The sequence below is a fragment of the Centruroides vittatus genome, unplaced genomic scaffold, assembly GCF_030686945.1.
Source record: "Centruroides vittatus isolate TY-2023 unplaced genomic scaffold, ASM3068694v2 contig_912, whole genome shotgun sequence".
Classification (NCBI taxonomy): domain Eukaryota; kingdom Metazoa; phylum Arthropoda; class Arachnida; order Scorpiones; family Buthidae; genus Centruroides; species Centruroides vittatus.
In genome coordinates, this window is record NW_027122601.1 from 147658 (window position 1) to 161601 (window position 13944).

Consider the following 13944-nt stretch of genomic DNA (forward strand, 5'->3'; position numbering starts at 1 on the left):
TGAAAAGATAAATGTTGCATAATATGTACAGAAGCTTGCACTACAAAACAATATATACTCATATCTTGTCTACATGTGCCATCACAATCATGTTAAAAATTAACTTAAAAGTAATGCATATAAAAAATAGCTAAATTGTACTAAATTATAAAAAAATATCAATAAGTAAAATTTTCATTCATGAATTTTTCTTATTATGAAAATTTTTTGATGAGGTAAAGATCATAAAAATATGACCTTCATCTCATTATCAAACAATATTTTTAAAACAATAAAATTCTATACAGAAATTGTTATTTAATGAACTCTAATGGATCATATAAAAAGTCAGCTTCAGGAAGTGAATAAGATGACAAAGAATTTCATGTTGAAAATGTTGAAAGTAACTATAATCTTGTTTTGAAGTAACATGTAAAATATTTTTAATTTGAAAATAAACTTAATTGAATTAAGCAGAAAATAATAATGAGAAACAACTCCAAATTATTTTAAAATATAACAAAATAAAATAAAAAAAACTCTGCTCTACTGTAATACTCTAACAACAGTTTTTCTCAAACATTTTGAGGCAACCAAGCCCATTGTCAGAGGATACAAGTGAATCAGCTTAGTATGTTTCACCTAAATGTCCCCTTATAATGGACTTACTTGCCTGAAAGTGCTTGAGGAAAAACTGTTGATAGAGTGAACTCCAATAAAGCAGATTTTTCGTTTTACAGGAAAAATTTGTAAACTAAAATATTTTTAAAATGTAAAAATGTTTATTGAAATATGTAATCATCACTAATGAACATACTAAGAAAGAAAGTTTTTTTAATAATCAGTTCTTCATCTATTGATTATTGATTGGGTGTAGTGCAGGATAGAGAAGCTACATTAAGAAAGTTAATAGAATACAAAATCTAGGATCTGAAGTTTAATCTAAATTTAATTTTAATATTAATGTGTAACAGTAAAAAAAAAGAGAGAGAGAGAAACTATCCTAAAGTGAATAATTACAAAAGAAACACGTGGATAAATTTTAATATTTAATCAGTTTTATAAAGGGATTAGTTATGCCAATATTAAATAGGAAAAGGAAATAAGGAACATCAGTCATGCTAAATTTTGTTCTCTGGAATACAAAAATCATTCCAAAATAATAATAATATTAGAATTTATAGTTTACAGCATAATTCTGTTTAAGATAGAAATACTAACATTTGAACTAGACTTGGTTCAAAGAAATTGTTTCCTACATAAATAATGAAGGAAGATCAAAATAAAAATATTGGAGAAAATATGAAAAAGAACAAAAGTATATTTTACAGATTGCAGAAGAAAACATTAAAATGAATTTTGGAATATTAAAAATAATTCCAGTATACTGAAGTGTGAGTCATTGGTTGAAAAACAGAAGGAGTTGGAAAACTCAGCCAAGAAGAATATGTACAGATTGATGAAGAAACATTTATCCAATTACAACATTTGAGAACTCTATAGAAAGAAAAGAATCCAGCAAGGAAAAAATTGAAGAAGAAATTTTAAAAAAAAAAGACTAATGAATTCTTTCTATATTGCTTAATTTATACAACAATTAAAAAAAAACATATCAATACCAATTATTCTAGAACAACAGTTAGCAATCTGTTATGATTATGTCAAAATAAAGTAATGCAATGAGTTTCCATGCCATTTCATTTTGTAGAGAGACCTATGCTGAACTTTTATGAGATTTTAGAAAGAGTTATTTTCAAATGTAGAATAATCTAATATATCCTGAAATAAATATATTATAAATTAGGCTTACGTTGTGACTGCAGGGGAACTTTATGAAATCACACTAAAATAACTTATTTTGAATATGGTAGGTTTATATCCATTTCAAAATGTATTTGCAGGTAAGATACTGATAGCCTGCAAAATGACTGTTACTTCACATTAAAGCTGGAAAGTATAGGATGCAATATTTTTTACTATTGATATTCTTTCTGATAATCACAAGAAATTGAGTGTCGTATGAAGTGTGTTATACGTTCTTTGGTTGTAAAAAAAACAAAAACTATTGAAGTGTTAAAAGTATGATTCTTGCTTATGAGTATCTATAAATACATTTTTTATTAATTGAGCTGGTGTAAATTATAGAATTAAATTTCATAGAATTCAAAGATTATATGAAAAATCTAATTGAAAGCATCAAGAATGAAATTGCAGAATTATGAGATGCAGACAGCAAAATGAAACATCCTATTCAATGAATATTTCACCCAGAAAATAATTTGTAATCATGCAATTGTAAGTTTGGAAAAGTTACTACTGTGGAATTATAACAGAAATGAAAAAAAGATGATGCACATTTAAATGCAATGGAGTCTGTTGGAAAATATTGTATTGTCCTAAGAAAAAGACAATAAATGGCTGATTTGCTATTCTGATAATTTTATTTTATTGCTTTCTTAGGCCGCGACTCCACTAGCCGTAAAAGGGCCGTAAAAGCGAGTTGAGCAGTGTTCAACTCGCTTTTACGTTGGTTTTACGACCTGCTCAGGCGTAAAATATCATGGTCACGTGATTAAAAGCTTTTACGGTGAGGGGTTTTACGGCCCTTTTACGGCTAGTGGAGTCGCAGCCTTATTCTTGAAAAATGATTTTCTATTTTCAATATCATGATATCAAAGTTTGTTTTATGTTTCTGATAATGATTTTAAAAAAAAATAAGATGTAGTGTGTATTGAAGGATTTAAAATTGTTTTTGTGATAATTAACAAAAGTCAGTATTTCTAATGAATGACTTTTGTTTCTTCCTTTTCCTTTACTACTAGCAACTGCTGAAGAATAACATTGGGATATGGAGCTCACTACAGATTTATGCAGCAAACAGGCTGTCCCAAAATTATCCCAATTAATGGGGTAAAATTGTGATAAACATTCTCACAATTAATTAACAATTAAGAACTCTATCAGTAAAGAAAGGGAAATGTTAAATCATTCTAAAATGACTACTAACAACATGTTGATCCAATTATCCACTAATTAATGTTAAAAAAGGGGGGAGTATGTCACAAAGTAATCCAGGCTTACCAGTAATAGATTACATTTTATGATGCCCAATCAAAACTGTATTTGTAGTTCTAATTAGATATATCATTAACATCAACCAATGTCAACCAATATGGATTTTCAATAGTTTCTGTAGAAGTCGCATGTAAGTTAGACTGAGATAGAACCTTGCACTTGGACTTGAAGAGAAAAATGAGCAATTATTTATTGTGACAATGTCACAATGCCAGGCTGCAATTTTTAATCATAATTTTTTAATTAATTTAATTTAAAACATATGCTATCCATCTCAAATTAGTAGTCTTGCCCCTGTACATTATACTTTACATTTAACAATACAGTCATTCCATCATCTATTTAAAACTGCATGACATGCTTTTCTGTCATAAAAGAAAAAACAAATGATGGCATGAGGAATTAATAAATTGTTACAAAATTTTTTAACAAGTGGACAAGCAAGAAAAGTGAATGGAGAAGCCCCTTAGTAACATTATAATCTGAAACATACTATAAAATTATAATTTGAAAACATTAGAAAAAAAATTTTAGAACAAAATTAAGATAGTTTACAAATATCTTAAAAAAAAAAAATCTTAAAATTGGAGCAATGACATCATATCAGAAGTTGGGTGGATAGGAAGTTGCTTCTCATTTTTCTCCTAGGTTTTCCATCCATAACATGTGATTTTGTGCTACTGATGGTCCTCTTCTCAGGTTGGAATCTCTACATTAAATGAGATGAATAAACTTTTTACTGCAGAAAAACACACAAGTTTGAAGAAGGAAATATATATTGCATATTTCTTTCTTCAAACTTAATTTTAATTTAAAATAATATTTATTTCCGTTTTATCTGATAGTCTTTCAATTTGCATTGGATAATAAAGTTTGGAAAGAATAATGAATTGGTTTCAGAAAGTACATTTATAAATTAACTTTTAATTGTAGTCTGCTTAGTCATGTTATATGTCATTTAATATATAGATACTATATACAACTTGAAACATGAGATATGGGTAGAGGAAATTATAAAAATAAGAAAACTTCATCTATTTTTATATTTAATTTTAAATTGTCAATGAATTAATCACAAATGTAATACATTTAAGTTTTATTTTCCAAAATATTTGTTTTTTGTGCTGTCTCCATAAAAAATTGCATCAAGTGCCACAGGTTGCTAACCTCTGTTCTATGACACACAATAATCAGAATAGTAAATTATTGATATATATACTTTGTCAGTCAATAACATTATTTATTAAATTTAGTATAATTAGTAATAGTAATATTTAAGATTAACAAATACAAATTGCTAGCACTTGCTTTGATTAAATTGTTTATAAAATTATTGTTTATAATTTTTTAAATGTATATAATTGTAATTTATTATTAATCATGAAAAAGTTTTAATAATTATTAAATAAAATATTTGATTTTATCTATTTACTAGATATTTAGGATTATATGAGAAGATTCACTTTTTGGGTGAAGACCCTGATGATGAACATGGACAGTCTCCAGAGGGACGATCTCGTAAACATCATACTTCTTTATTTCAATTGGTGCCCATGTCTTACAACTATGCACAGCATGAAGTGTCAGGTTTGTACTTTATGATGATATAATTTTATATAATAATTTTACTGATAATTCTGAAATTTTTTTAAAGTTTATTTTTTAAATATTTCTTGGACTTTGGGGACGAACTCTTATATTTTCTATTTGAATTTTTAATTCATGTTATACATGACAAAATTTTGTTTCAGTTTTGATTCAATTAGCCATTCTTTTAAATTAGATAAATAGAAAAGATTTTTCATTTGGTTAATGTTAATAAGCATTTTCCATAATGTCAAAGTAAATGTGGTATTTATTTATTTTGAAACAATATAATCAAATAGGATTCTTATTTGGATTACCATTCTTGTAAATACAATTAATTAGAAGTAATATAGTATAACTTTAAATTTAAGATAATCTTAATAGTAACATAGAATAAGTAATTTGAAACTTTGTCATCCACAATTAAATTTTTACCTTGAGATATATATATGAGCAGCTGGGGGCTCGGGCCATTCCTGATGACCACTTACACGGCATGGGTTCACGAAACCCGCTCTCGTTGTCTTGGAATGGCTTGGAGGGCTATAGATTAAGTGGGGAGTGTGATGGGTAAGTCGATAAGGTGTATGTATCCCGTGATAAAGACAGGTAGATGGGTTAAACAAAACAACAAATATTTAATGAAATAACTTACAACATACAATACTTTGCTAATATGCCAGCCTACTGTTAGGTGCCAGTACCGTTTACACAACTGTCTTTAATTAATACCTTATATCTATATTTAACTTATAAACTAATTGATATAGAAAGAGAAAGAGAGAGTTTCCATAAACCTTCAAATACTTCTTGCTGATTCTTCTCTGTTCATAGATCCTAGTCATGCGCAGTCAAGAGGACATTTATGGATCTAGTCAAGAATCGGGTTCCATAGGCCTTTGGGGTGCTGGTGGGTAGAGCTTTGTGCTGTAGGTGTCCACACTCGATTATGGTGGGGCCAGTGTCCATGGGTGATGTCCACCTCGATGATCAGGTACACCCCTTTTTATACTTGTCCCGCAGGGGGAGTTCTGATGTAATGTGTTCTAAGTTCAATTTGGGTTCGGGTGTTGCAGATATGAGCTGTCAAAAATTGGATATATCTATGAATTTATTGCCATTTTCTATCCGTCATCATGGCTCGAATTACCTCATAAATTTTGCTTTTTGATAGTTCTCATCATGATTAATTGTCTATATTAACTAAGGTCAGGTCTTAGGTTACAACCTGAGTAATAATTGTTGATCTGGAGGGATATTTGATCTGTTTTATCTATCAAAAAATCATGAGAAATTGGACGCATGTGGGTTTTCCACTTCGTCATCACTTAACCTTTTCTTGGTTATTTTTTTGCTCTAATTAATTAAATTAAATTGCTCCCTCAGAATGTCACATATATTTGATTTTTGTAAAAATTTCTACCCCTTTTCCATGAAGAGTTTTATTTTTGTCTTAAGTAAATTTTTCTTTTGCATTTAACTGCTGTTCATTTAGGATTTGCATATTGGAGTGTAGTTTTGTTATCAGTTGATTTTTGTAATAAAGCATATATGTAATTGCAGTTATGACATGAGAGAATTGTGTGCTGCTCACTTGCCAAATTGATTAACTTCATAAAACAAAGTGAAGAAAAGTGACAAAATAATATATGATGGCTGTTTCTTTTTCAACCTCCAATGGTCCATAAAACAAAGATAAATGTAAATAACAAAATGAATTTGTTATCAAAAGTTAGGTACAAACGTGGTTACTTTTCAACATAATCACCATGAAGATTGAGGAATTTGTCTATCTGTGGATGAGCTTTGAAATCCACTCTTCATAGAATGTTGTTGCCACTGACTTGAGATGGCCTTAACAATGTTGTTTTGAAGATCATCATTAGTCTCGAACCTCTGCCACCCTTTCTGTTCAGGAAAGAGGTGAAAGTCGCTGGGCACTAAATCAGGGCTATACACTGGGTGTTTAAAGGTGGAAAATGTGGCTAGGAGGACAGAGATTCAAGACTAATGACAATCTTTAAAACAACATTGTTAAGGCCATCTCAAGTCAGTGGCAACAACATTCTATGAAGAGTGGATTTCAAAGCTCATCCACAGACAAATTCCTCAATCTTCGTGGTGATTATGTTGAAAAGTGTTTGTACCTAACTTTTGGTAATAAATTCATTTTGTTATTTACATTTATCTTTGTTTTATGGACCATTGGAGGTTGAAAAAGAAACAGCCCTTGTACATTCTTTTTTAAAATTTCTTTTAAAATATAAATTTAAATAAACATTGTAGAATGTATTATTGTAGATGTAGCTTTTATTTAATGACATATAAAATGTATAAGATAGCATAGATATGCTATAATCATCATTATTATTATGATGTTGATGTGATTAAGAGAGTTAATTGATTTGTCAAGTGAATAAAGTATTAACATCAAATTCAGTCCTCACATAGTTTTTTATTATAGTGAAACTTCATTATCATACATTTTTTTTTATTAAAGATTTTTTGCAAAAATGAATAACTGTTCTGTTACTGTTATAATAGTGGTTATTATTATTTTGTTTAAGTTGATTATGTTGCTGAAATTATTCAGCAACATAAATGATGTCTTCTTCGTCAGCTGTATTTGAGGTCTCATCATGTTGAGATTTGTTCTTAAATTTTTATAAGAATCATGTTTAATAGGAGGAATGAAACAAATTATTTTTAGTTTTATCCATCTTGATGTAACAGTATAATTTCTCTTTTTTCTAAAAACAGTTGCCATCAAAATTAAAACAATCGTTCAATAATCTGCAAGTATACTTACTTCTGCAGAAGTTGGACTATAACTAACTAATTTCTTGTACTTACTTTTTGTGATGATATAACATTAAATAATTTACTTATATCTACAAGGCACTGGTCAGCACACATTGTGATTGCAGTGTGTGTTCGTGGTTTTACATTAAAGTATGGAGGTAATTAGATTAGCTTCTGAAATAAATAATATTTTTTTTAATGGCCAATAAGATTTTGTCATTAAGTGGTATTGGTCCTTATTATTAAGGAAACTTATTATGAATATAAAAAGTTGTGAGTATATCAAGTGCTTTGACACTAAAATTTAAAAAAAATTTGATATGTGGAGTTAATAAATTTAGTATGAATGGCTCAGTTGTTAATGTCAGAAAATGTAAGTGGTGATTCCAAACTTTTTCAGAGTAGTATAATATAGGCTTGGAATTTACAAGTCTTTTTAATAAGTTCATCATAGGTATGAAAAAATCACCAGATTGGAAAAATCACTGCCATATTGCCAATTAGCTTGAAGTCTGCAATAAATTATCAGACCTGGCAATATATTACCTGTTCCCACTAACTAAATAATGGCTAAAAAACAAAACCCTTATGCCCATAAAAAATGGGGGCAACATTCTATATTAAATTCTGTTCAAACAGTGATAGGTAATTTCACATTATTAGAATAAAGCTTGAATTTTAAGTATTTTGTTTTAGCCTCATTCATCTATTTTTAGATAATGTCAACTTTATCTGTTTGTGACTTGAATAAAGTATGTTTTATACAGATAAAGTTCAAAAATTAATATATTGTTATTTGCTTTAAGACTTGGATAAAGTTTGCATTAGCAGGTTAATCATAGTTTTATTCTATTCATAGACTTTAGCTGTAGCACAGGCATCATTTAAAAGGAAGGAACATTAACGCTAGTTGATCATTACAAATTTTTACAATATAAATTTACAGATAAGTGACTGAGTTACATCATGTATGATGTATAAGTATCAACATTTTTTATTTTAGAAAACCATTTATGTATATTGGAGAAGTATTCTTTATAGATTTTTAGTGTTTTATCAGTCTAATTTGTATTTGTTTTAGTAAAAATTTGACATTTTATTTGATCTAATGATGATAATATGATAGTTTTAAGGCTCTTCTTAAAAAGTACAGTAGTATGTCATTTATTGTAATCATTTTGGGCCTAACAAATACTGGTAACAATAATTGAATGATATTATGGCATGAAAATAACTAGACCACAATTAGTGGAAATTCTAGTTTTATTGAATCTGATAATTTATAAAATGTTAAAACAACTAAAAATATCTTGAGAAAAAGTTAATCTTCTTGTAAGGATACTGGAAAATATACAAATGACCCACAAAACCTTTAACTATCCAGTAAAATATTTAATTGAACTAAAAGCATGTTTGTGCTATGCATGCTGCATATGTCAGTAACATGTATGCATCCATGGCAATGCATGTACACAACGGTTTTATATGTAAGATTGGAAACGTTCTAAGTTTTTAAATCGTAACGCATAACTGTTCTTAGAATCTCAGTATCTGTAAACCTGATGAAGACCGAATACTAAGGTCAAAAACGTTTGTTAGTTCAATTAAATATTTTACTGGATAGTCAAAGGTTTTGTGAGTCATTTGTAATTAAAAATATTTTTAATTGTTTTAACTTTAAATTTATTTACTTGATTGGATGAACTACAAGTAGTTATGTAGTATTATTTGGAAATATTTCATTAATGAAACATTGATATTCATAATGATTTTGAAACTTGTACTGTACTGTATGCTACAATGAACTTCTCTGAGCATTTGTTGGAAGATCTAGACCAGTAGATCTAAAGTGGGCATCACTGCCCCTGTGGGCAGTGAGTAAATCTAGGGAGACAAAAAGAAGCAAGTGAGCAGCAGGGGCATTGGAGGCAGGGTACTGAATGTTGACCATAAGCAAAGGTCCCTGACAACCTTTCCCTTTCCTCTTTTAAAATGGGTAAGAAGAAACATTGCATTTAATGGTTTCCAGATGTGGAGAACAATGTATGATAAGGAAACAAAGTGTGAGATTCATAGAAAAATTTTCCTAAGAATATTTTCAAGCCTCTCTCATACAATAGAAGATGGTACATACAATGGAAAATGTTTAAGGGGCATTTGGTATAACTTCATGGAACCAAGGGGGTGATGGATCAAAAAACTTTGGGAATCACTGATCTAGACTATTTACTTGTATAGTGATATAAAGATCAGTCTTCAATAATAGCAAGCAGCTAGCCTATAAATAAAGTAAGAAATGCTAAAAATTGAAATTAAACTAAAATCTGTATATAGTATTGAGTTGAAGATTAAAACAAAAGTTTAAATTATTAAAAATAAACATATATCATTGGACTAGCAAATGAGCCTGGCATTGCTTGGGCAAATGATTTGGATGATTTGTATGTTTGGAAATTAAGTTATTACTATCAATGGTAATCTTCAAAAACCATAGTAATTGTTATATAACACATACCTCTTATTGCTGAGGATAATTTTACTGCTTCAAACGAATGTTTTCAACCTGATCAATTTTCTGGAACATTTACAATTGTTCTATAATCGAACCAATATGCAATAACAAATTCGAATTTAAAACGGTTTGAACATTTAGTTAAAAAATCAAAATATATAAAAATATTTATAACAATGTCTGAAATATTAACAATTTAATACACACACCTAAGTACTTAATGAAGACTAAACGTGGTTAAAAACAAAGAATCGCATCTAAAATAGTACAGTAAAAGCCGTTCTTTAGCCTTAATCCTCTCCCTCTCCTCTTGCAAGGAAATTTCCAAAAATCCCTTCTTAGTGTGCATTTTCATGATGTACCTTAATTGTGTATCAAATTTCACCTCTTTGGGTTCAGTGATTTGCTCTGGGCAATGATGAATCAGTCAGTCAGTCAGTCAGGACATATAATTTTATATATTTTGATGATTTGATTTAAATAGATTCTGACTATTATGCTAACATTTTTATTGGAATGACATATCTTATTACTATTGTTATGTTTTTTAATGAAAAAACATTAATCATCTAAGTAAATACAAACTTATTAGTGACATAGTGATAATTAAAGGCACATTTTTGATTATAATTAAAATTACAAAACTTTTACATAATTTATGTTTGGGGATGCTGATTTTGATAATAGATGATTGATAACATGTGTGATTACAATAAGAGACATCTACTGTATTTAAAAAAAATTTTTTTGTCAGTAATATACATTTAAGTAGCTTGAAACAAATGTTGAAATTAAAAATTTGAAGACTTTTTCTTCTGCTGTATAATATAACTCTACATTATATTAGAGAGAATACAATCAGATACCAATTATTTTTCAACTGATCTGGTCTGATACTGATACTTATACCTGTTTGTATCCATATTCCATGTGTGTCAATAATAATGAAAACTTGAAAGGCTTTGTGAGTATTCACTTCGTTTACAAATCAGTTTACAGGCTCCTTTCAAATCCAGTCTCTAGGCAATTGTAATTGTCTCATTTGCTTATATCTGACTCCTGCTCTGTTTTTAAGAAAAAATTTGAATATACAGTAAAAGCTGTCTAAGGCGACCACCCATGGTTCTTCAAAAAGTGGTCTTTTAGATAGGTGGTCGTCCAATACAGGTGGTGCTGTAATACCGTATTTCTGTACATATTTTGCACATTTTTTAGCCATTTATACTAAGCAAAACTCGAGGTGAGCAAAAATAAGCAAATTTTTTAAATGATAGAGCTATATTGGTATTGTATTTTATTTTTATTGGATAATTCAATTCACATGAATCATCGTGATTTTATAAGACAGATTTAATACCAATATTTTAAAGATTAATACAGTACTTGTATTTTCTCGATTATAATGCACACTTTCTTTTTTCCAACTTAATTAATTCTACTTGGTTCTTTTTGTTTGCTCCTCAGTTACGTGTATTATGTCATCAATATACAAGTGCGTTGTATCTCTTCATCACTTTGGTTTTGGTTTTTGTTAGTTTAATCTTATTTTAACTTTAAAAATACTGTATTTTTTTAATATTTAATATTTCTGAAGTACAGTAAGAAAAATTATTAATTAATAATAAAACGATTTTATTATTTTTTCTCATAATACAATTTCATTACATTAGTGACACTTGTGGAATCATAAAAGAAAGGTTGCTTGTAAAACTGATTTTTGCATTAATGCATTTATTGTTTTTTGAATATATTGTGTTCAATATATATATTCAATAAACAATATCGTTTATTGAATATATATTACACATTGCATTCTAGTAAGCCTGCTTGCTTGATATGTAACTATCTCTTTCAAAAACTTTTATTTCCAGTAAAAATGATAATACTTACGAAAACGTTTGTTCAAGCAAGTATCTCCATTGAGAACTGCTTCAGGTTCGATAATGTTCTAATATTGGAATGTCCAGAGTTCAAATATTAACTGCCACTTAGTTCAAATGTTTGAATTATTCGGTGCAGATTAATTTGGCTATTTATGTCCTATTCCATTATATAGGTCCACCTTCTGCATATTAATATTTTATCCCAGAATTCTCTGAATAAGACGTCGATATTGTTTAGGATCCTTCTGATATGTGTATTGCCATGCACATGATATAGTGTTGTTGTCTTTGTAGTTTATACAGAAATATACAAAGCCAGCAGAGCGGGAAACTGTATAAACTATAAAGACAACAACACTATATCATACGCATCGCAATATACATATCAGAAGGATCCTCAACAATATCGGCGTCTTATTCGGAGAATTCTGGGATAAAATATTAATATGCAGAAGGTGGACCTATATAATGGAATAGGACATAAATAGCCAAATTAATCTGCACCGAATAATTCAAACATTTGAACTAAGTGGCAGTTAATATTTGAACTCTGGGCATTCCAATATTAGAACATTATCGAACCTAAAGCAGTTCTCAATAGAGATACGAAAACATTTGTTCAAGCAAGTAAAATATTATTATTTTTACTGGAAATAAAAGATTTTGAAAGAGATAGTTATAAATTCCATTACTTAATAGTGAATATCTTTATGTAAGATGCTAAGAAAGAGAAGTGCATGGTTGGATATGTAATTGTCTTAAAACAGATGCAACTAGCACATAAATAACAACTTTGTGTAACAACAACAACTTGTATCTGATTAACCTATGTTCATCAGATTCTTACATTAAAAATGCTAGGCTGCTATGCATCTCTCTTCTTCTGCTCTCTTAATGCTTCTGGCAGATTGCCTTCCATTCTTGAGTGACCAATATAATGTAATCTAATCTATTTGTTATATTTAGGGTTGAAAACCCTCTAGTTTTGAACTAGATTGTCCAGTTCTGTGAGTCTTGTCTGGTATCCATTTGAGAGATCAAATCAAACACTGAACAATTTCTAAATTTTTAAAAGAGAAATATATTTTTTCTTTAGTGTACTGAACAATTTCATTTGAATTAGTATCATCAAAATTATCATGATACATAAGTCTCTTGGCATTGATTCAACATAATGTATTGTTGCCTTTTTTAATTTGAAACATGGATTATATGCTTGATCAGAAGTATCAGGAACTTCTTCATTTTTTTATTTTTCTATGAATGACAAAATAAAAATAATCAGTAATTTGTTTTAGCAGGTTGCATTTGTACTGAGCGATTCCCCTCCCCAGAATTTGTGCTTGAATATTGAATTGTTCCAGTTCAGAACAGTTTGAGTATCAAGATACTGCTGTATTTTGTTTGTCATTTTTACAAATGAAGTAATCATTCATAGATAAGTAATACCTACAGTTAAAATAACGTTTAATAACACTTACCTAAAAACGTTTAAATAAACTTTACTAAATACAAAGATTAATCTATGAAAACAAAACAAAGTGATACTCTTAAGGGCTAAAATCTGAAAGCGACGACGACGACACTCAGTTGATCGGAAAGATAGTGCAAGTTTTTCTTCCTTGTCTTATCAATTTATTTTGTCTTTTGTCAAGTTTACATTAAAGTAAACCTGACAAAAGATACAAAATAAATTGAAAATTACAATATTTTAAAATCCATGAGCAAATTTGAGACAACATGCATGCTTACTTGGAAAAAAAAACAACAACAAAGTTTACGCTTAAAAATTGTGAAATTTTGTATGGAGGATTTCCAAAACAGTGTTAGAGCAAAACCAAAAGTAGTGTTGTACAGGGGATATCCTCAATTTTCAAATTGTGTTGTAGAAGAACCATGCTGTATGAGGGATACCAGTATATCTTAAGAATATGCATAACAATAATCATCTCATTTCCCATGAACAATGACACAGTCTAAAAAAAACAATAGAAATCAGATGGATAATGTAAGCCATACACTTTGGTCATGACAAGTTGTAACCAATCATAGCCGGAGCTGAAGATGCTTTTGATGATCCTGATTGTATAAAAAAAATTTGTATCT

The 13944-nt window shown here is 28.9% G+C and overlaps 1 protein-coding gene across 2 annotated transcripts in view; it reads left to right on the forward strand.

Moving 5' to 3' along the window:
* The window catches only part of Bap170 (Brahma associated protein 170kD), a 189349-nt gene that overhangs the window by 91851 nt on the left and 83554 nt on the right, over positions 1–13944 (forward strand). For both annotated transcript variants that reach the window (XM_067281239.1, XM_067281240.1), the window contains exon 4: positions 4490–4641. In XM_067281239.1, coding sequence (XP_067137340.1) covers positions 4490–4641 — 152 coding nt within the window. The remainder of the gene's footprint in view (positions 1–4489; positions 4642–13944) is intronic.